General features: G+C 49.4%; 3 protein-coding genes across 8 annotated transcripts in view; 2 read left to right on the forward strand and 1 right to left on the reverse strand.

The window, feature by feature from the left end:
* Positions 1 to 6,564, reverse strand: part of GCC1 (GRIP and coiled-coil domain containing 1) — a 102,093-nt gene extending 95,529 nt beyond the window's left edge. For 3 of the 4 annotated variants that reach the window (XR_008503884.2, XR_008503881.2, XR_010126986.1), the window contains exons 1-2: positions 4,796 to 6,564; positions 2,380 to 3,956 (exon numbers count right to left, since the gene is read on the reverse strand). Coding sequence is in view for 1 of the 4 variants with exons in the window: in XM_054497020.2 (XP_054352995.1) it covers positions 2,661 to 3,956; positions 4,796 to 5,827 (2,328 nt within the window). In the remaining 3 variants the exon portion in view is untranslated. Of the gene's footprint in view, positions 1 to 1,273; positions 3,957 to 4,795 lie in introns of those variants that run through there. The other variant, XM_054497020.2, reaches the window with a different exon arrangement.
* Positions 6,565 to 8,995: 2,431 nt separating this feature from the next.
* ARF5 (ADP ribosylation factor 5) lies at positions 8,996 to 12,357 on the forward strand. The gene is made up of 6 exons (XM_054497031.2): positions 8,996 to 9,213; positions 9,731 to 9,811; positions 10,133 to 10,242; positions 10,713 to 10,784; positions 11,618 to 11,743; positions 11,868 to 12,357. The coding sequence occupies exons 1-6, from the start codon at positions 9,147 to 9,149 to the stop codon at positions 11,952 to 11,954; spliced, it is 543 nt and encodes a 180-aa protein (XP_054353006.1). The 5' UTR covers positions 8,996 to 9,146; the 3' UTR covers positions 11,955 to 12,357.
* A 1,824-nt stretch (positions 12,358 to 14,181) lies between these two features.
* Positions 14,182 to 23,625, forward strand: FSCN3 (fascin actin-bundling protein 3). Of its 3 annotated transcripts, none has more exons than XM_054497029.2 (7): positions 14,182 to 14,400; positions 16,014 to 16,710; positions 17,045 to 17,163; positions 19,148 to 19,307; positions 20,097 to 20,267; positions 20,910 to 21,110; positions 22,337 to 23,625. In XM_054497029.2, exons 1-7 carry the CDS (start codon positions 14,329 to 14,331, stop codon positions 22,390 to 22,392), a joined length of 1,476 nt encoding a protein of 491 aa, XP_054353004.1. In that variant the 5' UTR covers positions 14,182 to 14,328; the 3' UTR covers positions 22,393 to 23,625. The 3 variants fall into 3 exon arrangements, with proteins under 3 accessions (XP_054353004.1, XP_054353002.1, XP_054353003.1); XM_054497027.2 differs by having other exon boundaries at positions 14,336 to 14,645; XM_054497028.2 differs by lacking the exon at positions 22,337 to 23,625 and having other exon boundaries at positions 14,337 to 14,645; positions 20,905 to 21,110.
* The last annotated feature ends 43 nt before the right edge of the window (positions 23,626 to 23,668 follow it).

The following is a 23,668-nucleotide window of genomic DNA, read 5'->3' on the forward strand; positions in this document are numbered from 1 at the left end:
TAGACATTTACTAGTTACATGATCTTCCACAAATTTAACATCTGTAAGATGGGGGGATAATAGCCCATGGGAGGAGTAAATGATAAAAATAGGTATAAATGGCTCAACATGACACCAGGACACTCTACAAGAATGAGCAAAAATGATCCTTAGTAGCAGTAGCTTCACAAAACAAGGTTGAGAGCTTGAGTTCTAGGTAACAGACAGGGATTTAACAACAGCCAGCGCATGATACACGGACACGTTTATTCCCCAGATGGGAGGTGCCCAAGAAGGAGTCAGACTGCCTTCCCTCCACATTCTCTGTCCATCTCTTCTTCTTCATAGCAATCCTCCTCTGACTTGCGTGGTAATGGTTAATCACGTAAGGCTCAGCCTCATTACCTTACTGACACATCTCATATACTGTCTGATATTCTGGGACCAGGGCCCAAGGAAAATGTGTTTTTCTCTAATTCTGATCTCAGTTCTTTCACCCTCGCTCTCCCTTTCCTTCCTTACAGTATCTGTCACAGGCAAACCAGCCAAATAACTGGAAAACTTGTTTCAGGGAAGGGTGTGGGAGATAAGGAATTTTGAATTTAGCATGTCTGCATTGATTTTGTCTGTCTCTAGACTGTGTCAAGGGCAGGAACGGAGTAAGTCTTTTAGTTTCAGTTGGGAGTCTTCACAGCTTTACATATCTCCCAATTTTTAAAATTATTAATCAGAAATTGACTTGCTTCTTTTCCTATTTGGTATCTTCTCAAAAGTCAAAAGCACAGGGATTATTAGCGCTAGGAAAGCAACTGTGACTATGGATCTTTCTACTCTGTCCACAGCTACCTAGAAATAACAATTACAAGACATCCTACATTTAGAGAGAACAAGGTAAGAAAATTAAGCAAGTTTATTACTATTTTTTAGTTTAGCTTGATGTCCTGAGACACTTTTTCGGGATACTATGAATCCTGATTTTAAGGATAATAAAGCATTTATAAACAGATTACTTATAGAGGTTGAAGTGTAATTATGGAAGTTTTAAGCCTGCCCACTAAACCCATAAGAAAGCATTTTCCAGCATAGGTGGCCACACACAAACATATACACACACAATTCCAGGCTAAGAAATGTGTGTTATAACTAAGGTGGTTAAAGCACGGAAGTAGTCCTCCCTGGATTCAAGCTCATGGATTAACATATGAAAACATTATTTCCATCCTTTTCATTCACCATTTACATTCACAATCTATTTTTGTCTAGATATATAGATACCATTAAGGAACCACACAGGTCAAGTCACTCAGGTTTAATGATTCCATCATTTGGACACATAAACTTCTGTTCCATTTAAGTCTGCTCATTGTAGATAATCCAGGTCACCCAGCCTCCCACTAAGATTTAATCAAAGTTTTCTGCACCCCAAACCCTCACAAAACAGACCTCTATGATGAAATCACAGAAAGATACATATTAGTCCAGTTAGTGGCCAAACATTGGTCTTTAGAGTCCGAAGACCTCTATAACCAGTAAGAGTAGTTGGGAGAAAAGAAGGAACAAAGAAACTGAGTTTTCTGAGAATCCCCTTTCCAGACTGCCTGAATAAGCTGCCTTTCCTTAAAAAAGCAGGATTAATCTACTTATGCCAAGACCCACTGGGCAGAAAGCACCCCAACCCAGGTTTAGCTGATCTTTACCACTTCCCTGTGAGAGTTACAGCAATCTTTTGGAATTTTCTGCAGCAAATTTTCCCCTTTTGCTGTCCCTACAAAGGCAGAAAAGCTAGGGGCAAATCTCTGAGCTAATTCCTTGAATCCAGGCAGGATGAGCGTTCACCATTTGGACCCCTCTCTGTAAGAAGCTAGGACTTTATTTCTTAATGAAAGTTCAACACTGAGGAAACGATAGCAAAGTCGTTGACTCACAATCTCAGGCCAACTTCAGGCAGACAGGTTAAGACAGGGATAGGCAAGAGAGGTCTATTTTAACCCTATTCAGGCAAAAAGCAGGTTACTTAGGAAATCCCTAAGATCAAGCTGGTGCTCAGGGCCCTCTCTAGGATGGTCATAAGCAGTGTGATTGCATAGGTCATCCCCAGGCACTAACTAGACTAAGCTTCCCAGTTCCTTCCAGAATAAACTCACTATTCCTTAGCCCTTGGGACTAGTAAGATGATATGTCACTATTTCAAACTTCCTGGTCCCTTTCCAGCCTGGCTTTATGTCCCCAGAGAATTGAGGCAGCAATGGACCAGACTCAGACTGTGATGAGAGGGAGAAAATAGCTGGTTTTTGTGCATTTCAGAGATTAACTGAACTCCCTTTGGAGTCACATTTACTCCTAGCTTTGTGCTAGGAGCATATTATTAAAACAAAACATCTTATTTTAAAACAGCCTTACCACTGTTCCAACTTTTGCACTTCTCAGTCCTAACCTCATCTTCTCCTCACATGCACACCATCAGAAGATACTGCCCCAGGACTTTCAGTATCTCTAGGGCCTAAGGATAAAGCAGCATTAACGGCATTTGGCAGAAAATCCCATCCCACATTGAAGACTCCTCCCAGCTCAACACAGTGAAGAAATAAATGACAATGTAAGAGAAGAGGCAGCAGAAACCAGAGCCTGCCCTTTCCCACATAAAAGAGGCACAGAAATTCCAGGAATTCGTGAAAATGGCATCATCTCTTGCCAGAAGGCCACCAGCTGGCACTGGTTGGGAGTCGCATTATCACTTGTTTCTCCTCTGGACTGAAGTGCAAGATAGTCAGTATGGCTGTGAGAGTCTGCTGGCGGCCCAGGGAGTCAGGTAAGGTCAGGAAGCGGTAGATGATGTTTTTGAGGTACTCCAGATTGGCTCCCTCCCTGCTCTGGTCTCTGATGTTCTTTTCGATGTGGCTCTGCAGGGCTGCAACCTCCTCGCGATGCCGTTCGCCCTCCTCCAGCAGCCGATCCTGCAGCTGATGCACCTCGACCTCCAGCCTGTGCTTCTGCTTCCTCAGTGATGTGATCTCCACCTCCTTGCGGGCCAGTTGTTCAGCGTACAGAAAGAAAGTGGGCTCGCTGGCCGCTGCAAGTTGTAATGCTTGGGTCAGGCTATCAGAGGATGATGTGTCAGCTGGGTCCCCAGGACCGCCACCACCCACAGGACTTCTGCGTCCTGGCAGCCCAGAGGCCAAGGCCACAGAACGCAGTTGCTCCAGTTCCAAGTCCTTCTCCGTCAGCACAGCCAGGGCACGATCCCGCTGCTTGTGCAGCTCCTCCTCCAGTTTCAGTGTGCGGTCCCTGAAGTCCAGCTGGCACCGCTCCAGCTCCTGCCGGTGGAGCTGCTGCAGCCGGGCCAGCTCCTGCTTCCAGTCATCAGCCTCCTGCTGGTGTTGGTGCTCCAGCTCCTCGCAGGAGAGCCGCAGGGAGATATACTTCTCCTTCAGCTCTGCAAGCTGTTCCTGGGCTGCCTCCAGCTCCTTTCCTAGGTTACCATCTTTGGTATTCTTGCTTTTGAGGACGACCTGGGCTCTCATCTTGTACCTCTCAAACTCTTCCTTCAGCTGTTTCAGCTCCTGTTGGTAATACAGTGCAGTAGCCTTCTCCCCATCAGCAGCCTCCGAGCTGGGCATTATCTCCAGGTCACAGAGCTTCTCCACATCCAGGGTCACCTGGCTTTTCCTGGCCGCAACCTGCAGCAGCCTCTTCAGCTTCTCCATCTTATCTTTCAGGACATTGACATCCAGACTGGACTCCTCTCCATGGCTGTCTAAAGGGGACCTGCTGGAGGCTGCTAGAGCCAGTGTCTTGTTCTCCAGGTCCAGCTGCAGAATGCGCTCCTTCAGCTTCTGAATGGCCAGCTGGTCCTTCTGCTTGGCTTTCTCGTAGGTACCTAGCAGCTCAGATACCTCGGATATTTGATTCTCCAGGGCTGCCACCCTCTGTTCTTCCACCTGAGATTGCTGACGGAGTTGATCCTCTGCAAGAGCTGTCTGCAAAACAAGGGAACAGACAAAAATGCATCCACAAAAGCCCCACAGCAAACTGAGAAAGCAGGAGAGGGGAGCAAAAGGGTCACAGGTTTGGGATGGCCTGGCAAAAATGCTAACTAGGGATTTTTCGGTTGACTCAGGAGCTAACAAAAGTTCCTATTACCTGCTTGGGTTCTGCAAAACACATATTATACCGAATAATATTAAGCACCTTGGTACATCTGCTATTGTTCTGCTTTCCACCTAACCATATATAATGTGTGTTACTGCTGTTTCTCAGGTGCTTCCTCAAATCCTATTAAGAAATCATACAGCATTCTTTTCCTTATCCAATATTCCTGGAAGTTCAAAACTGCACTGGATCTCCCTCTCCACATTGAAAGGAGGCACCCTTTCAATACCTGTTCTGGAAAATAGCACTTCTCCAGAACAGGCAAATCTTGAGTAAAGGCAATGACAAGAGGTTACTTCTGAGAAAATCCCCTTTGCCTTCAGCCACCCTCCCTAGAGGCACATACCAACAGAAGACACGCTACCTTTTACTGTACAGCTGCCACTATACTGCTTCATAGAGCACAGCTGTTAAGATGCCAATGCCCAGAAGTGCAGAGCTGTCTGGCTTCAACCCAGCCTACACTGAGAAGCTCCACATCCTCCTGGAAGAACACATGTCAGCACCACATAAAACAGGACTTCCCAGGTTCACTAGTGGAACTTCTCAGGTAGCATCAAAAATGACACTATAGACACTTAGCTCTAACTAGCAGAGGAGGAAAAAAACCCTAATATTTCTCACTTCAGGTCAATGACTGATGTTTGAAAGAGATGTGGATAATTACCTTTCTCATTTCCTGCTGTAACTGAGCCTGGAAATGGCTCTTAAGGCGGGCAGCCTCTTCCTGAAGTTCTTGCAGCCGGGGGTCTGGCTGATTCTTCTCATCTCGAATGGCCTGCAGTTCAGTTTTCAGCTCCTCCACCTCACGGGTCAGCTGCTTGGTCTGCAGTTCAAATCCTTCCATCTGTTCAGCTGCGTATGCTCGTCCTGCCAGAGCTTCTCGGGTCTCTTCTAACCTAAGCTCCAAGTCCTGGCGCTGGGTCCTCTCCTCCTGCAGCAGCTTCTGGAGCTCACGCAACATCAAGGCATGGTCACTCTGCTCTTGGGCCCGATCATGCTGCTGCGTGATAAGCCGGGCTTTGGTTTCTGCTATTTGTTCCTGCAGCCCCTTCAATTCTCCCTCCAGGCGGGCCCTCTCCTCCTCCGCCTTGTTACTGGCATCCTCTAAGTCCTGTTTCATCTTCTTCTTGTCAGCCAGGTAAGAAGCCTCCATGCGGGACTTCTCCTGAGTGACTGTGGCCAAAGAACTGGTCAAAGTAGCCAACTGAGTCTTCAGCTGGTGCAGTCTTTTGTCCACCTCCCCACCTGCAAATGGCCCATCCCCACTGCTACTGCTAACGCCACTCTCGGACCCACTGGCCTCTTCGGACTTTGGAGGTGGTGGTCCACGGGCCGGTCTGTCATCTTCTACCCCAAACTCACCCTTGGTGCTGGTGAGACTGGCCGCAGTATCCAAGCTAGTGGCGGTCCCAGTGCTATCCTCGCTGTGAGTGGAGCACCGATCATCCACAGAGTCAGGCAAGGTGAGGCCTGGGAGCTGGACACCTGCGAGGCCCACATCTGCCTCGTGGGATACCGACAGCACCTTGATGCTGGCCTCTAATGCCTCTTTCTCCTTCAGCAGGCTTTTATAGGCACGGACCACATCCTTGAGCCGTGCCTGGTACTGGAGAAGCTGCTTCTTCTGCGTCTCTATAGTCTCCAGCAAGTCTTTCTTGCTCGGGCCGCCCCCGAAATTCATCCCAAACTTCTCCATGGAGGGTCTGAACGGATTGCCCCACGTCAGCTTTCCAGCAGAACGGGAGACGACCGCGAAGACGCAGGCGAAGGCTTAAAGAAACAGCGAGCGGGCTGTCAGGCGGCGGGCCGCACACCTACTCCACCTAGTTATCCCGGACCTAATGCGGATCGGCCGGACGGACTGGCGAAAGCGGCCGCCGGGTCCCAGGCCCGGAGAGCTGGGGCGGATTCTATCCCAGAGGCGGGGCGACACTGGCACCAGAGGTGCGCACTGCCAGGGCTCGTTAGCGCTGGCCCAGAAGCCGCTCCGCACTCTCCGCTCGTCTGGTCCACAGCAGCCCGGGCCGGCCCCCTCGGCCCACGTCGGCCAGAGGGTTAAGCTGAGCGCGGTCCCATCACGACTCCCTAACCAAAGCTACCGGCCGACAACGGCGCTTCTGTGTCCGCTGGAAGTGACGTCAGAGAGGCGCCGCAGGCTCCGCCCCCAGTGGGCGCGAGGTAGGCGGGGCCACGTCGGCCGGTGGGTGGACGCGGCCTGTTGAGAACGCAGTGGGGCCGCGAGCAGCAAAAAACAGGCTTGGGAAAGGCGAAGCCGGCAAAGTCGAAGACACCGGAGTGGTACTGGTTTTGTGAGGGCGCCCAAGCTTAACCTCGGGCTACGCTCAGCGAGCGACAGAGAGCAACATCGCACTGCATTCTTACCAAACACCCAGGTGAACGACGCATCCAACGATTTGGGAGCACAGGACCCATGGTCCCTAAAAGGCAACAATTAAGACTCCCATTTAGACCACGAAAACTGCAGTCCTCTATAGCACAGTGCTTGGTACCTAGTAGGCATACAGCGTAATAGTACCCTTCCTTAGTTCTGCTGAGTTGATTCCACAAATATTTACGGAGGGCACTCTATAGCCATGTCTATCCTGAGTGCCAGCTATATACCAGGAGCTCACAAGAGTTTTGCTATTTAGTCTTTACAATAATTCTTGTAAGCACTATACTCATTAGCACTATTTTACAGATATGAAAACATGAGGCAGAAAGGTTATACGTAACATGCCCAAGGTCACACACCTAGTAAGTTTAGGAGTTCTAATCAGTCTGATTCTCAACGTATCACGTGCTGTGCCAGATGGTAACACAATTAAGAGACACGACCTTGCCCTCAGGGAGCTCACAATCTAGTGAGGAACCAGACATACAAATATGTCCTGCTATCACACCAGTATGTCTGGGTATATTCAAAGTGGTATGAAAGTTAAGAGAAAAGAGGCCTGTCTAGCTGAGGCATGGAAGGCTCTTGGGAATAATACTTTGGGATTTGAAGGATGAGTCGTGATTGTCCACCTAACCAGCGATCAGGGAAACTAGCATTCCAGGCAGGTGGAAAAAAATGCAAAGACCTGTAGGGTATCAGAGTTTGACTCACCCAGAAAGCATTCAGTAGCTTAGGGTATGTGAAGGAGGTGACAACAGAGGGGCTGGCACAATAGGTAGGGACCCAACTTATGGCATTTAAGTTTTATCTTGGGTTATAGTAAGGCCCTAATGGATTTTAATCTGAAAAGTGGGATGTCATCAAGACTTGTATGACATGTTGGAGGGAACAAGGGGCAGGAAACCTGTGAGGAGACTCTTTCAGTCATGGGGAACAGAAGGTAGTGACAACAGAGATGGAAGCAAAGAGGCTGATAAAAGAGCTAAATGTAGAACTGATCTAACTTGGTGAACACTAGTTCTGTTATTATATTGAAACTCTCTAAAATGTACTCTTCAGCCTTAAAAGCCTTCTTAGGGATGCAAGTCTATGACTGAAGAGAAAAGGAAAGTCATGCACTCACTCATACCTGTTTCCCAAAGTCTATCCTTGTTACAGACTTGGCAGATCAGGATGGGGCAGGCCCTGGAGGTCTGTTCAGACCCCGTTTCTCAGTGGCCCAAATAACATCAAGCTGTATTATACATAACATTCAGTCACATTATCAAATCATTTTAATATTCACCATAACCCCTTAAGTTAGAACAAGTCTCCTTTTATAGATGACGAAATAATGGAAGAGTTATGAGGAGTGCTGAAGCCAAATCCTCAAGAAATGGCAGAGTTAAGGTTTGAACTAAAGCCTGAAATCACGTGCTGGCACGTGGTGGGTGCTCAGTAAATATCTGCTGAAAAAGCAAATGAATGAGTGAAGGTTTTTTTATTCCCAGCTCAGTTTACCTCGCGTCCATAAACAATTGATCCTAGAAGCCCACTGGAAATCCAGAGTAAACAAAACACCTGCCCTTGCTCCATTGAGAATCTATCAGTCCAGTTCAACTGAACAAGCATTTGTTAGGCCTAATAATGCCTGGCAATGAGCCGGTCTCCACCGCAGAAGAATTTCATTCCTATTTTGCTATTCTCCTCTCAGATGTTAAAATGAGGCAGGGAAATGACATGTGAAGCTCTTTGGGTCTACGGAGTCAAGATCCTCACAAAATCCTGAATGGGTGTGCAAGAATAAGCCAGGTCCACAAGTCTGTGGCAATGTGAGGAACTTCAGCAAAGCGGCCAGCGCCTGGACTGAGAGGCGGGGCCCGCAGAGCGATCCAAACGAAGGTGGACTTCTCCAACAGCCCAGGAGTGGGTCTGCGACCCCGCCGCCCAAGGCCGGGAATCTTACACTGGTTCTGCGGATTGGGAATTAGGAAGTAGGCGTTTTGAGGAACCATGGAAGCTAGCTAGCACTCGGGCATCTTCCCTTACCCCCCGCGCATTCTTCACACGACCACCTACTACGCGCAAGTCCCTCGGTGGAAGATGAGGCAGTAAAGGGAGGACCAAAACCCCTAATCGCAGCTTCCACTTCCCAAAGGAGAGTGGTGCACACGTTCAGTGCTACTGGTTCCCAAGGGCTAAAACCGGAGCCCCTAGGGGCCTGGACGCAACAAACCAAAGCCCAGCGGCCGGCCACTGAAAATGGGGGCAGGGGCCGCTGCGGAGCGATGAATCCTTTCCTCAGCCGCGCTCGGGCTGCCGGTTCGGCAGCCACAGGCCTGGCAGGCGCGTTAGAGACCCAGACCCGTTCCCAAGTAAGGGCCGCGCGGGACCCAGAACAGCAGCGTCAACTCGCGGAGCTTCGGCTCCCAGAGGAGCCAGAGCCGGGGGGGGCGGGGCCGAGAGCCGGGGGCGGGGCCCGGACGGGGGCGGGCCCGCGGTGACGTCGGGAGGGCAGCGACGCGCGGAGGCGGCGGCGGAGCCTCCTCCTGCTGCTGCTGCGCCCCATCCCCCCGCGGCCGGCCAGTTCCAGCCCGCACCCCGCGTCGGTGCCCTCGCCCCCTCCCCGGGCCCCGCCATGGGCCTCACCGTGTCCGCGCTCTTTTCGCGGATCTTCGGGAAGAAGCAGATGCGGATTCTCATGGGTGAGGCAGATCGAGCGCGCGGCCCGGACCGGGGCGCCGGCCCCGGCGCAGCCCTTCCGCCCCCGCGTTCCTCCAGCCCCGCTCACCTGGGTCTCTGGCCCCGAGTCACCCACCTCCTAACGCCCCGGGGCCTCTGCTCTCGGGCGGGTCCCGGTCTGCAGCGCCGACCCCGGGGCCTGACACCCGGAGCTGCGGGCCTGGGTGGGGTGAAGCTCCCTCCGCCCCAGCCTGGCTGGTAAGAAGGGAGGATTCCGCCCTTGGAGACGACTTTTAAAAGGAGCGCGGCCTACCCCCCGTGCCCCTTGCCTCCCAGCCCTCTCCCGCTCCGCGTCCTGTTTGGAGTTGGCTCACGCCACCCGACTGCCCTCCAGGCCCCAAAGGTAGATAACGACGCGCACCTGGAGGCGCTCCCGCTCTCCGCCCCAGTCACCATCAGCTGTTGTGGCCTCTCCCTTTCCCTGGTCTCTAGGGGGCTCCCTCGCTCCCATCTCCATCCCTGTGCCCCTCTCCGTTGCAGTTGGCTTGGATGCAGCTGGCAAGACCACAATCCTGTACAAACTGAAGTTGGGGGAGATTGTCACCACCATCCCAACCATAGGTGAGCCCGGGGACGAAGCAGGGAGCGGGAGCGCCGCGGCGGGCCCTCGCGGGGTCTGCTCCCAGTTCTGCCACTTTTCTGGAGCTGACCCTGACACCAGATACAGCTATTTGAGAAGTGGGTCAGGGTATCTCTACGTGGATACCGGAGGCAGGGTGGATGTGACCTAGCTCCGCCCTGTTGACCGCCAGTTCTGGGGTTCTGTTCCCCTGGGCCTTGATCATTGCCTTCTGGTTTTGTGTCCTTGCTGAAATCTAAGTAGTTTTAGTGAGTTCCTTTCTTTCAGGAGTTTTCTCATATTTTTTTTCCAATTATCTGCAGGCTTCAATGTAGAAACAGTGGAATATAAGAACATCTGTTTCACAGTCTGGGACGTGGGAGGCCAGGACAAGATTCGGCCTCTGTGGCGGCACTACTTCCAGAACACTCAGGTGGAGCGTTGGGAGGGGACTTTCTAACCCCACTGGAAAAGGTGTTAGGGCTAGGAGTACAGAATTGTTGGCCTAGGCTGGGCCCCTAGGCCAAGGAAAAAACCCTTCCCCACTTCCACCCCTTCTGTTTGGCTACCCCCTACTCACTCTTCAGAACTCACCTTAGTCTTCCCCAGCATGGACTTCTCTTTAGAAGCAGGATTGTGGGGCCAAGCTGCCTGATTTAGCCCTCATCACATGTCTTTATTTCCTTGCACATCTTTAGATAAACTACTTCCTCTTTGCAGTGGGGTGTCTAGTTTGTGCCATGACTCCTGTAGAGCTTCTATAGAGTTCTGTAAACTTCCGTAGAGTTTGCTAGATGGAAAGATTGACACAATTACAGATGGGAAGAAAACAGAAAGGGCCACACTACGGTATGTCCCAGGCAGAAGTGATTGCTTCTCCTTTCTTCCTTCCTTCCTGCCCAGGGCCTCATCTTTGTGGTGGACAGTAATGACCGGGAGCGGGTCCAAGAATCTGCTGATGAACTCCAGAAGATGGTGAGTACCCAGAGCCCTGGGAACTGAGCCCTCAGCTTGGGGACAGAGTGATCTCTGTAGTGGTATAGAAGTCAGGGAGCCCCCCACAGGCATTGAAGACCAGGAATATAAGTTTTTCTTTGTGGACAGACACATTGTGTATCTCACCCTGTTTTGGATGGGAGTGACTTTTTCACTTTTTCTGTGCATTCTCATGTCTTTTTTTTTTTTTTTTTTTTTTTTTTGAGACAGGAGTTTTGCTGTTGTTGCCCAGGCTGGAGTGCAATGGCACAATCTCGGCTCACTGCAACCACCGCCTCCCGGGTTCAAGCAATTCTCCTGTCTCAGCCTCCCAAGTAGCTGGGATTACAGGCGCCCGCTGCCATGCCCAGTTAATTTTTGTATTTTTAGTAGAGACGGGGTTTCACCATGTTGGCCAGGCTGGTCTCGAACCCCTTACCTCAGGTGATCCGTCTCGGCCTCCCAAAGTGCTGGGATTACAGGCGTGAGCCACCGCGCCCCGCCGCATTGTCATGTCTTTATATCTGAGTCTGAGAAGTTGTGGGAGAGATGGGACTTACATGTGTTAAAGAGAAACATTTTACATTCCTGCTTTTTCCATTTGGAAATGTTGTTATTTTGCCTAGGTAAGTACTCAAATTAGGAAAAGGTCTTTCTTTTCTGGACTTATGGCTCAGGTCACCTCAAGCTCATTTACAACTATGTCTTGTCTTCAATGGCAGACTGCACAATACTTTTTTTTTCCAATCAAGATGCTAGGAGGTAGAAAGGGAATTCCCCAACACAGTAGAGGAGACGCAGCCTGGGTCCCACCTTCTCTTCTCCTCTCTCAGCTGCAGGAGGACGAGCTGCGGGATGCAGTGCTGCTGGTATTTGCCAACAAGCAGGATATGCCCAACGCCATGCCCGTGAGCGAGCTGACTGACAAACTGGGGCTACAGCACTTACGCAGCCGCACGGTAGGGGTCCTGCCCACCTGGTGCTGAATCCTGCCTCTTGAGGGAAGCTACAGGCTGGGACAGAGATATAAAGGCATCCCTTTTGTTCCTGGTTGCTGACCTCTTTCTTTCCTTTTCCCCACAGTGGTATGTCCAGGCCACCTGTGCCACCCAAGGCACAGGTCTGTACGATGGTCTGGACTGGCTGTCCCACGAGCTGTCAAAGCGCTAACCAGCCAGGGGCAGGCCCCTGATGCCCGGAAGCTCCTGCGTGCATCCCCGGGATGACCAGACTCCCGGACTCCTCAGGCAGTGCCCTTTCCTCCCACTTTTCCTCCCCCACAGCCACAGGCCTCTGCTCCTGCTCCTGCCTGCATGTTCTCTCTGTTGTTGGAGCCTGGAGCCTTGCTCTCTGGGCACAGAGGGGTCCACTCTCCTGCCTGCTGGGACCTATGGAAGGGGCTTCCTGGCCAAGGCCCCCTCTTCCAGAGGAGGAGCAGGGATCTGGGTTTCCTTTTTTTTTCTGTTTTGGGTGTACTCTAGGGGCCAGGTTGGGGGAGGGGGGAAGGTGAGGGCTCCAGGTGGTGCTATAATGTGGCACTGGATCTTGAGTAATAAATTTGCTGTGGTTTGTACACAGTGTTGTCTGTAGCCTGCAAGGGAGAGGCTGGGTTACTGGGTACCAAGAGACAACATGGGAGAGGATCAAAGCAGCTAAGGCTGCAGGGCAACCCCACCCACACATACCCTCAGCTCAGCTTCTCCCTCCTTATTCTTGGCCTGGAAATACTGTAGGGTTTCCAGTGGTGCAAATCTCATTCCTTCCCAGCTCCAAGGAGCCTTTGCTGATGATTACAGGATCTCCCTTCATAGTTCCGTGAACCACGTAACTGTCTCCCATCGTTCTCGTAGCTACTTAGAGCAGTTCTTAATGTTTGCCTTGCACGTTAAAATTAGAGGGGGAGAGAATGTGCGTTAATAATACGAATCCTGAGGTACATTTCATAAAATGTGATTCATCAGGACTAGTCTGATGCCCAACAATATGCATCTTTAAAATTACCCAGAGGAGGCCGGGCGCCGTGGCTCACGCCTGTAATCCCAGCACTCTGGGAGGCTGAGGCGGGCGGATCACGAGGTCAGAAGATCAAGACCACGGTGAAACCCCATCTCTACTAGAAAAAAAAAATACAAAAAATTATCCAGGCGCGGTGGCAGGCACCTGTAGTCCCAGCTACTCGGGAGGCTGAGGCAGGAGAATGGCGTGAACCCAGGAGGCGGAGCATGCAGTGAGCTGAGATCGTGCCACTGCATTCCAGCCTGGGTGACAGAGTGAGACTCCGTCTCAAAAAAAATAAATAAATAAATAAAATTACCCAGAGGATTCTGCCACTGATAGTCTATTACCCTTATTTTATAAAACATCGGTGGAGTCTGTGGCTTGTAGTTCCTTGCTGCACACCACTGAGACTCTTGCTACTTGGGAAGACCCCTCCTATGGGGAATAGGAAAGCAGGTATAAGGAACCAGGGGTGGCTGGGCACTGTGGCTCATGCCTGTAATCCTAGCACTTTGGGAGGCTGAGGTAGGAGGATTGCTTGAACCCAGAAGTTAAAGACCAGCCTGGGCAACATGGCAAGACCCCATCTCTACAAAAAACAAAAATAAAAAATTACCTGGGCGTGGAGATGCACACCTGTGGTCCCAGCACCTCAGGAGGCTGAGGCGGGAGGATCGCTTGAGCTTGGGAGATCAAGGCTGCAGTCAACTGAGATGCACTCCAACCTGGCTAGCAGAGCAAGACCCTGACTCAAAAAAAGGAACCAGGGGTGTAGCCTATTCCCCAAGTGTGATCGACTGCCCATTTTCCCTTGGATCCTAGCCAGGCTTAGGCAGAACTCATCATCACTTCTTTTTGCCTTTGTTTTTCTTTCATGTCACTTCTTCCAGGTTCTGAGCTGGGTTTTCTCCTCAAGCTTTGCAGGAAGTGAGTCCAAGAGACTATAACTCAGAGATTCTTTGGAGGGGAAAGATACCCTTGCAGGAGCTCTGACTATCTGCCCAGCCAGATGTCCTACCCACTGGCAGAGCAGCTGGGGTTGAGGAGGGGTGCTTGGTGCTCTCTCCACCTAGGCCCTTCTCCTTACCCAGGTCCTGAGCCAGCCTTCCTGATGAATATGAGTAATTTGATGTCAACTGATTAGGGTTTCCTCATACTCCCTGCAAAGTAACATCTGGAACATTTTGACCATATCCTCCTACAGGCCATAAAAGCTGATAGATTTTTCTTGGATATCTTGAACTTAACAAAATACTTCAGTTGCAAGGGAGCCAGGCAGAACTCACTTCCTTGGGAGGAAGGAGGTTGCTTTCTATCCTGATATCAGAATGAGAAATGGAGGTAAAGAAAGGAAAAAACTTGCCTAAATTCACAGGTTGAAGTTCCGGATCCTGGTCTCAGCTCAGCGTACCTTGGTGCCCAGAGGGGAATAGGAAGGCAAACACCAGAGGCTCTGCACCCACCTCTTCTAGGCCATGGATTAATGCTGCTGGGCCAGGGCCCTTTCCCCACTGTGGTGGGATAAGAGGTTGCCCTCACAGTCACAATGCTCCCGGGTCACAGAGGTGCTGGGGCCCAGGCCAGCCTCTGCCTGGGAAGTTCTCTCTGGAAACATCTGGTGGGTACTACAGGCCCTATTCCAGGCCCTATGGCCTGTGGAACCTCACCACGGGGGGGAGGGCTGGGCCAGACAGAGTCATCACCTGTGGTGTCGGCCCCATGGATGAGATTGAGTGGATACACAGACATCCCAAGGCTGAGGACCTAAGGGTTGGGCTCATCAGCTGGGCAGGAACCTACCTCACCTTTGAGGCATGCAAGAATACAGTCACTGCAACTGCGAAGAGTTTGGGCAGGAGACAGGTGACAAAGCAAACCCATGCTGGAACCAGTTTTCTGAGTGGCCAAGCTGTGTGTGTGTGTGTGTGTGTGTGTGTGTGTATACTTGCCTGTATATGAAAGTATACTGGAACCAGTTTTCTGAGTGGCCAAGCTCTGTGTGTGTGTGTGTGTGTGTGTGTGTGTGTGTATGTACTTGCCTATATATGAAAGTATACTGGAACCAGTTTTCTGAGTGGCCAAGCTGTGTGTGTGTGGGTGTGTGTGGGTGTGTGTGTGTGTGTGTGTACTTGCCTCTATATGAAAGTATACTGGAACCAGTTTTCTGAGTGGCCAAGCTGTGTGTGTGTGTGTGTGTGTGTGTATGCACTTGCCTGTATATGAAAGCAGGGTGTACTCTCAACCTAATCACTTTCCTAGGTTCTGCCAGTGCCAGGCCTGAGACTTTTCTACTCTAGGCTTTTGTTCACAGACCCTATTGCCCCATCTCCCACCTCTCAATTTATTCCACAAGGTGAAGCCTCAGCCTTGCCCTTGCTGCCTTGTCCTGCTCTAACTGTCCCTATTCCCCATCCCAGCACAGGGTGGTTGTGTCAGAAAGAGGAGAAGTGGAGAGCACAGGGTGGTTGTGTCAGAAAGAGGAGAAGTGGAGAGCCCAGGTGGGAAAGCAGAATTGTGGGCATCCAGGGGAAGTTGGACCAGTGGAGTTATTGCAAAGCCTATGTTTCTGTTCTGGTTGTGGTTTGAGAATGGGGAACTCCAGAAGCCCTAGCAGTGTCAGTCTTCATTCTAGAGAGGAATGTAGGCACCTCTGGGATGGGTGCCAGAGTGAGGCAGGGGCGAAGTTCTTCCTCTTATAACAAGGTTGATCACAGCTGAACCAGGCAGTTGCATCTGAACTGTTTGTGCTCCCATCTTCATCCCTGGAGCCAGGGCCTGCCTATAAGAGCTTTTGCTTCTGTCTTGCCATGCTGGAAGGCAACCTTTGGGGATGGAGGTATTGGCTAAGTTGCTCTCTGCGGACAACAGTGAGGAAGAAAATGTAAGACTTACACCAAAGCGTTTCTTTAAAAATTAGGTATTGAAGAGTGGGATTAAGAAAGGAGAGAGGTTTACCTTCTGTTATCTGGAGGAGGTAGACATCTAGAACTTCTCTTTGGATCTTGCCATCTATCTGGCTGCAGGGGTGGAAGGGCCCAGAGATCTCTTGATGAGGGGAGAGTGGGAAAGTGGAAGAGCTGACAGCAAGGAGATACCAGGGCTGATGTGGAAGAGGAGGTGGTTGGTGCTGATGAAGGTGCCAGGGTGATGCCAGCCGTGACAGTTGCAGGGCTCCTTGGTCTGGTAACTTCGTGATACTGATTTCCCTCTTCTCCCTCCTGATGCCTCCAGACCTGGGAGATCCTGGTAAGCAATGAGCATGAGACACAGGCCGTGGTGCGACTAAAGAGCGTGCAGGGCCTCTACCTGCTGTGTGAGTGTGATGGCACCGTGTGTTATGGCCACCCAAGGACCAGCCACCACGGGTGCTTTCTACTGCGTTTCCACCGGAACAGCAAGTGGACACTCCAGTGCCTAATCTCTGGTCGTTATTTGGAGTCCAATGGCAAGGACGTGTTTTGCACTTCCCGGGTCCTCTCAGCTTACCACATGTGGACCCCCCGACCAGCCCTCCATGTCCACGTGATCCTCTACAGCCCCATCCACCACCGCTATGCCCGGGCCGACCCCACTATGGGCCGCATCTGGGTGGACGCAGCAGTTCCCTGCCTGGAGGAGTGTGGCTTCCTGTTGCATTTCCGAGATGGATGCTACCACTTGGAGACCTCTACACACCACTTCTTGTCCCATGTAGACCGGCTGTTCTCCCAACCCTCATCACAGACAGCTTTTCACATGCAAGTGCGGCCTGGAGGGCTTGTGGCACTGTGTGATGGAGAAGGAGGCATGTTATATCCACAGGGCACGCATCTGCTCTTGGGCCTGGGCTGCAACCCCATGAGGGGTGAGGAGTGGTTCATCCTACAGCACTGCCCAACCTGGCTCAGCCTCAGGTCAAAGACTCGGCGGTTCATCTCAGTCATCTACGGCAAGTGCTGGGCCCAACACAGCGATGGAGGGAGGGAGGGGTGGCTGTTGAAAAGAGGAAAATGGGTTTGGGATCAGCACAGATTTTTGAGTCTGCTAATAAGGAAGATCCTGGGGTCCCAAGGGGATCTTTTGTGCCATTGAGAAGGACAGAAAAGCATGGGTATGGGATTTAGGGGAAAGTTGCCTGGGTCTTCTCCAGAACTACCAGGGTCCAACAGAAAGTGATGAAGTTTGAGGAGGGAAAGAGGAGGGACAGAAGCCCCAGTCATAAAACATGGAGGAGGGGCTGAGACTGAGGGGGAGGCTTTTACTGACATGCGCTTCCTCTGCAGATGGTGAGGTGCGTGCTGCTTCTGAGCACTTAAACCCAATGTCCTTGTTCCAGTTTGAATGTGACAGTGAGAGCCCCACTGTGCAGTTTCGTTCAGCCAATGGCTACTACCTAGCCCAGGTGAGACCTTGGCTTCCTGAGCAAGAGAAACCTTAAGCTCTGAGCTCTCCCTCCCTAGACTTCCTTCTCCTTTTTCAAGGCAAATGATGAGAGGATGATGTGGGCTGTGGAGGCACTTGTTGATAAACATTCATTTTCACCCAATGGGGGCTCCTTTAAAAAAAAAACAAAAATCAACTTTATTAAGGTATAATTTGAAAGTTTGTAAATTATATAATATACATATGTATAAATTATGTATATTATTTACAAATAAGTATATTATGTATGTTTTATAAATAAAATGCACCTATTAGGTATAAAATTCAGTAAGTTTTGACAAATGTATCCATCCACGCAACCATGCCATAAGCATATCACAAGTGAGAAAATATTTCCAACACCACAAAATTTCCTCTTGCTTCTTTGCAGTCAGTTTCCCTCCACCCTTGCCTCCCTCTCCTGGCTACCACTGATCTGCATTCTGTCTCCGTGAATTAGATTTGCTTACCTACTTTAGCATTTCTGATCAATGGAAACATACAGTATGTATGGTACATATGTTTCTTTTGCTTGGCACAATATTTTTAAGATTCGTTCATAATGTTCGTGTGTCAGTAGTTCATTCCTTTTTATTGCCGAGTAGTATTCTATAATGCTGCTCATAAACATGATTTGTTTATCTATTCACTTGTTGATGAACACTTGGCTTGTTTCTAGTCTGGGCTATTATGAATAAAGTTGCTATAAGCATTCATGTACAAGTCTTTTTGTGAACATACATTTTCATTTATCTTGGGTAAATATGTAGGAGTGGAATTACTAGGTTGTATAATAGATATGTGCTTAACTTTGGAAGAAAGTGTCAGTTTTCTAAAGTGATTATACTATTTTACATTCTTGTCAATAATGTATGAGGATTCTAAGAATTCCATATCCTCACCAACAGTAAAGCTAGCTTTTGGATTGTCTTTTTTATTTTAGCCACTCTAGTGAGTGTGTAATTTATGGACTTAATTCACATTTACCTTATAATTAGTAAGGTTTAGAATTTTTTTTTTTTTTTTGAGATGAAGTCTTGCTCTGTTGCCTGGGCTGGAGTGCAGTGGCTCAGTCTCGGCTCACCACAACCTCCGCTTCCTGGGTTCAAGAAATTCTCCTACCTCAACCTCCCAAGTAGCTGGGACTACAGGCATGCGCCACCATGCCTGGCTAATTTTTTGTATTTTTAGTAGAGATGGGGTTTCACTACATTGGCCAGGCTGGTCTCGAACTCCTGACCTCATGATCTGCCCGCGTCAGCCTCCCAAAGTGCTGGGATTACAGGCGTGAGCCACCGTGCCCGTTTTCATGTGCTCATTGGCCATTTGTATATCTTCTCTGTGACATATCTGTTCAGATGCTTTGCCATTTGTTACTGGGTTGTTTGTCTTATTAATGAGTTGTAGGAGTTCTTTATGTGTTCTAAATCCAAATCCTTTGCCAAATATATGTATTGCAAAAGTTTTCTCCAAACCTGGGGCTTACCTTTTTATTTGTTTAATGGATCTTTTGAGAAGCAAGTTTTTAATTTCAGTGAAGTTCAGTTTATCAATTTTTTAAAATGGTTACTGCTTTTCATGTCCCAAGAAATCATTGCCTACCCCAAAGTTGCAAAGAACTTCTCTTATGTTTTCTTCTAGATGTTTCATAGTTTAACTTTCACTTTTATGCCTATGATCTACTTCAAAATGATTTTGAAGTGAAGACTGAGGTTTATTTCTCTCCCTATGATATTGTGGCATAGTTTTTACGCTGTGCTCTGGGATACAGCACAGACTGGGGGAAGGGGGAGAGCTGAGGCCACAGCACATCTTCCAAAAAGGTTCTGAAAGCATCAACTCTGGGAGCATGAAAAAGGCTGATGGGTGGGATGTGGGAAGCGGGTCTAGGAATAAAACTGGTGGGAAGAAAGCTGAGATTGTCAGTCCTTACTCCTCATCGCTGTTTCTGACATTCTTTCCAGAGGCGCCACAGGGCAGTAATGGCTGATGGGCACCCCCTGGAGCCTGACACGTTCTTCCGAATGCACTGGAACTGTGGCAGGATCATCCTGCAGTCCTGCAGGGGGCGCTTCCTGGGCATTGCACCCAACAGCCTGCTGATGGCCAATGCCATCCTTCCAGGTGAGTGAAGCAGCCTTCCTGCCAGATGATTCCGAGACAGGGAGACTCGGAAGGTGGAATAGAGGGAGGTGGAATATGATTGTTAAAAAGAGCACTGAAGGCCGGGCGTGGTGGCTCACTCCTGTAATCCCAGCACTTTGGGAGGCTGAGGTGGGTGGATCACGAGGTTAGGAGTTTGAGACCAGCCTGACCACGTGAAACCCCGTCTCTACTAAAAATACAAAAATTAGCCAGACGTGGTGGTGCGTGCCTGTAATCCCAGCTACTTAGGAGGCTGAGGCAGGAGAATTGCTTGAACCTGGGACTTGGAGGTTGCAGTGAGCCAAGATCCTGCCACTGCATTGCAGCCTGGGCGACAGAACGAGACTCCATTTCCAAAAAAAAAGCACTGGAGTTGGGGTCAGAAGATTTGGGTCTGTACTCGTTCAGTCACTGAATTTTTGTCATCACTTGAGCAAAGCACCTCCTTGAGCCTCAGTTTTGTCGTCTATAAAAATGGACATTTCATTGTCTACAACTCTGCAGCCTCACAGAGTTGTCATGAGGATTAAACACATCAACATATCTCAAAGGAAGGAAGAATATTAAAGCTTCTTGGGTTTTGCATGTGCTGGGTACTCTCACAAACATTTCACAAGCACCTAGCATAAGACCTGACACATATTAGGTGTTCATTCAATGTTAAAATATTGACCACACCCTTCTGCAATTAGTGTCCCCCCTCCTGCTTCCACTTGGGAAAACACCTAAAGGCAGCCCATCCAGATAACTGCTTCCTATTTCTTTCAGGCCCAAATGAGGAATTTGGGATTTTATTTGCCAATCGCTCCTTCCTTGTATTGCGAGGTCGTTATGGCTATGTGGGCTCCTCGTCAGGCCATGACCTCATACAGTGCAACCAGGATCAGCCCGACCGCATTCATCTACTACCCTGCCGACAGGGTATCTACCACTTCCAGGGTGAGTGGCTCCTCTTCCCTGCCCGAGGGTTCACAGTCTAGTCCCTGCCTTAGCCCCAGCTCAGACTTCAGGGCCTGCCACTCAGGGCTTGCTCATTATAAAAGGAAAAACAAGCCAGGTGCGGTGGCTCACGCCTGTAATCCCAGCACTTTGGGAGGCCAAGACGGGCAGATCACGAGGTCAGGAGACCAAGACCATCCTGGCTAACACGGTGAAACCCTGTCTCTACTAAAAATACAAAAAATTAGCCGGGCGTGGTAGTGGGCGCCTGTAGTCCCAGCTACTGGGGAGGCTGAGGCAGGAGAATGGCGTGAACCCAGGAGGCGGAGCTTGCAGTGAGCCAAGATCACGCCACAGCACTCCAGCCTGGGCGACAGAGCGAAACTCTGTTTCCAAAAAAAAAAAAGGAAAAACAAGACCTCTGTTTTCACACTTCAAAGCCCCAGGGTGGGTTGGCAGAACAGAAAACACTGGAATCCCTATTGGCGCTCCTGCATTTCCATAGAAGGACCTGCCAATGCAGGCAGGATGGGGCAGCCAGGGGAGGGTGGCATGCCTCCATGAAGCCCCTCCAAGGCCAGATCGCTGGAGGACTCCTCTATGAATGGCCCACTAACCTGAGCTCTTCCTTCTCCAGCACAGGGGGGATCCTTCTGGTCAATAACATCCTTTGGCACCTTTCGCCCTTGGGGCAAGTTTGCCCTCAACTTCTGTATCGAGCTTCAGGGGAGCAACTTACTCACTGTACTGGCCCCCAATGGCTTCTACATGCGAGCCGACCAAAGCGGCACCCTGTTGGCAGACAGCGAAGACATTACCAAAGAGTGTATCTGGGAATTTTAGGTAAGGGAGAGGAAGAGGTAAGGGGCTAGGGGAGCAGAAGCCATGGAGCAAGAGGAGAAGGGAGGTGGGTGGGGAGGCATGTGATGGGAAGACCAAAATGCACTCCCAGGCTGACTTCTGTCCCATAATTTGATCAACTCCAGACATTTATTCCGAATCTGTGCCATTTCTTGAGAGCTTAAAAACCTGGGCTTGCTAGAAAGGGGAGACAGTTTCCCACTGCTATGCCACACTGATAAGTGGGCTTGGAAGCACGCCTGGAGGGGACAGGGTGAGGTGTTCTTGTACATTTCTATCTCCATTAAGATGCAGAATTTCATTCTATTTTTAGGGAAAACGGATGACTTTGATCATGTGTGTAGGTGAAAAAAAAGATGTGCTTTCTATCCTTTGCACTTTCTATCCCTACCTCTTGGACCCCTGGGGCTCTTGAATATTTGTCCCCAGCCCCAACCCTTCTCCTGACCTCTAATGTAATGTCTCTCCAACCTCCTGATAGACAGTTGACTTGACTTCGTCCTGCCAGTTCCCAAAAATCAGCATAGCTGATATCAGCCTGTTCATCTTCCCTTCCTAAGGTGATCCTGTTTTCCTGCCTTCCCCAGGGCCATCTTGGGCATTCCCTCCTCCCAAATGCTCAGGCTCAAGAGCTCAGCACCATCTCTCCACCATTTCTTTCACTTCCTTCATCAAACCCTGCAAATTCTTGGCTACTTCTTTAACAATGCCTCTTGTGTGCTTGCTCCTTCTTAATTACCATTGCCACCATTTGGCTCCAGGCTTTTCTCTAGAAGCACTGCTTCTAGGGCTCCCCCGAAGCATTTCCTGCTGCCAGATCCATCCATCCAATCTCATCTCCGACATCCAATCTCATCTCCACACTGTTTGCTTTTATAACGTGCTGTTTCCCTTCCATCATTCCCTGTTCACACTCTTCAGGCACCTTGTTGCTCTTAGTCCTGTCCCTTCCTAATGGACCTTGCTTTCCTGACTTATTGTGCAAAGTGCTTTGTTTTTGACATCACACAGACCTGGAATCAAGAGCTATTAAGCTTCTTCCTGTATGTTAACTTCACATATGTCTAGGGTGGATCCCTCATCAAGAATGGGATAAATCACTTTATTCTCTTTCCTCCCACAGGATCTTACCCAGTGTTCTAAAAGCCAGAGATCAGCAAATGACTGACTTGATTGCTGACAGTTTATATTTCTTCTTTCCTCTCCAGGTCAATGGGATGTCACCTACCAAATCCAAATCCTCCAGGAAAAAATACTACAGTAAATGGAACAGGAACCTCAGAGTCAAGATCCAAGAGAAGAATATCTGTTACAACTTTTCCTACCCAGTTTAGCAAAACACCCCTGTTTTATGCAACAATACATCACAACAGGCCACCCCCAAGATCCTTGTGTGCATCTGACTCAGTATAGAGTAGGGGTCTGGATGAGGGTTGAAACAGAGGCCCCAGGCTGCTCTAAGTTCTATCCAGGAGAGACCAAATGGCAAGCAGTTCTTCCACTGATCTTCCCCATCCCTGTCCAGAACTGCTAGACTTTTTCCAGTGAACCCATGAGCAGCCAGCATTGCCCTGAAGGGTTTAGAATCCAGTTATGACTTTAAATATCTTTTTGGTTTAGAAAAAAGGAAAGATTGTTAATCTTGTGGGCACAGGATAATGGTAATAACACCTTATGCCTGGATAGGCCACTTTACCTCCTCCTACCATGATTTATTCAACTTCCCTACCCAACATTACCTTTTTTCCAGTGAAGTGGGTACTTCCTCCACCACTTCTTACCTTTTTTTTTTTTTTTTTTTGACAGAGTCTTGCTCAGTCACCCAGGCTGAAGTGCAGTGGCAGTGGTGTGATCTTGGCCCACTGCAACCTCCGCCTCCCGGGTTCAAGCAATTCTCCTGCCTCAGTCTCCCAAGTAGCTGGGATTACAGGCGCCTGCCACCACCCCCAGCTACTTTTGTGTGTGTGTGTGTGTTTTTAATAGAGACGGGGTTTCGTCATGTTGGCCAACCTGGTCTTGAATTCCTGACCTCAGGTGATCCACCCGCCTCGGCGTCCCAAAGTGCTGGGCTTACAGGTGTGAGCCACCATGACCGGCAGACTTCTTACCTTTCACAGACAGCGAAAGTGATTTGCCCGAGATCTCATGACTAATCACAGCACAGCTAGGCTTCTGACTCAAATCCAACTCTAATGTCCACCATTCTTCCAATCAAAGCAGGATTTCCAAAATGTCTGTCATTCTTACACTGTCTTTGTGACTTTGGCCTTTATCTACCTACCATCTGCCGTATTAATGTTTTTATTGACATAGACTCTTAAATACATTTATTTAGAAAGGAATATTTTTTCACTATCATAAAATGGAAAGCCAGAATCACTTACCATAAGTGGAAAATGACTATAAAAATAAATACAGGTATACCTCAGAGATATTGTGGGTTCAGTTCCAGACCACTGTGATAAAGCAAATATGGCAATAAAATAAGTCACACAAATTTTTTTGTTTCCCCAGACATATAAAAATTATGCTTGCACTAT

This window comes from Pongo pygmaeus, chromosome 6 (assembly GCF_028885625.2).
Source record: "Pongo pygmaeus isolate AG05252 chromosome 6, NHGRI_mPonPyg2-v2.0_pri, whole genome shotgun sequence".
Taxonomy (NCBI): Eukaryota; Metazoa; Chordata; class Mammalia; order Primates; family Hominidae; genus Pongo; species Pongo pygmaeus.

What these genes read in the sequence shown, in the direction of transcription:
- ARF5 (XM_054497031.2), top strand. Translation starts at nt 9,147, where the DNA reads ATGGGCCTCACCGTGTCCGCGCTCTTTTCGCGGATCTTCGGGAAGAAG. An exon ending in CACCACCATCCCAACCATAG is followed by an intron (nt 9,812 to 10,132) that starts GTGAGCCCGGGG and finishes AATTATCTGCAG; the next exon opens with GCTTCAATGTAGAAACAGTG. An exon ending in CTGATGAACTCCAGAAGATG is followed by an intron (nt 10,785 to 11,617) that starts GTGAGTACCCAG and finishes CTCCTCTCTCAG; the next exon opens with CTGCAGGAGGACGAGCTGCG.
- FSCN3 (XM_054497027.2), top strand. Translation starts at nt 14,502, where the DNA reads ATGGATGAGATTGAGTGGATACACAGACATCCCAAGGCTGAGGACCTA. An exon ending in GGCCAATGCCATCCTTCCAG is followed by an intron (nt 19,308 to 20,096) that starts GTGAGTGAAGCA and finishes TATTTCTTTCAG; the next exon opens with GCCCAAATGAGGAATTTGGG. An exon ending in AGTGTATCTGGGAATTTTAG is followed by an intron (nt 21,111 to 22,336) that starts GTAAGGGAGAGG and finishes TTTCCTCTCCAG; the next exon opens with GTCAATGGGATGTCACCTAC.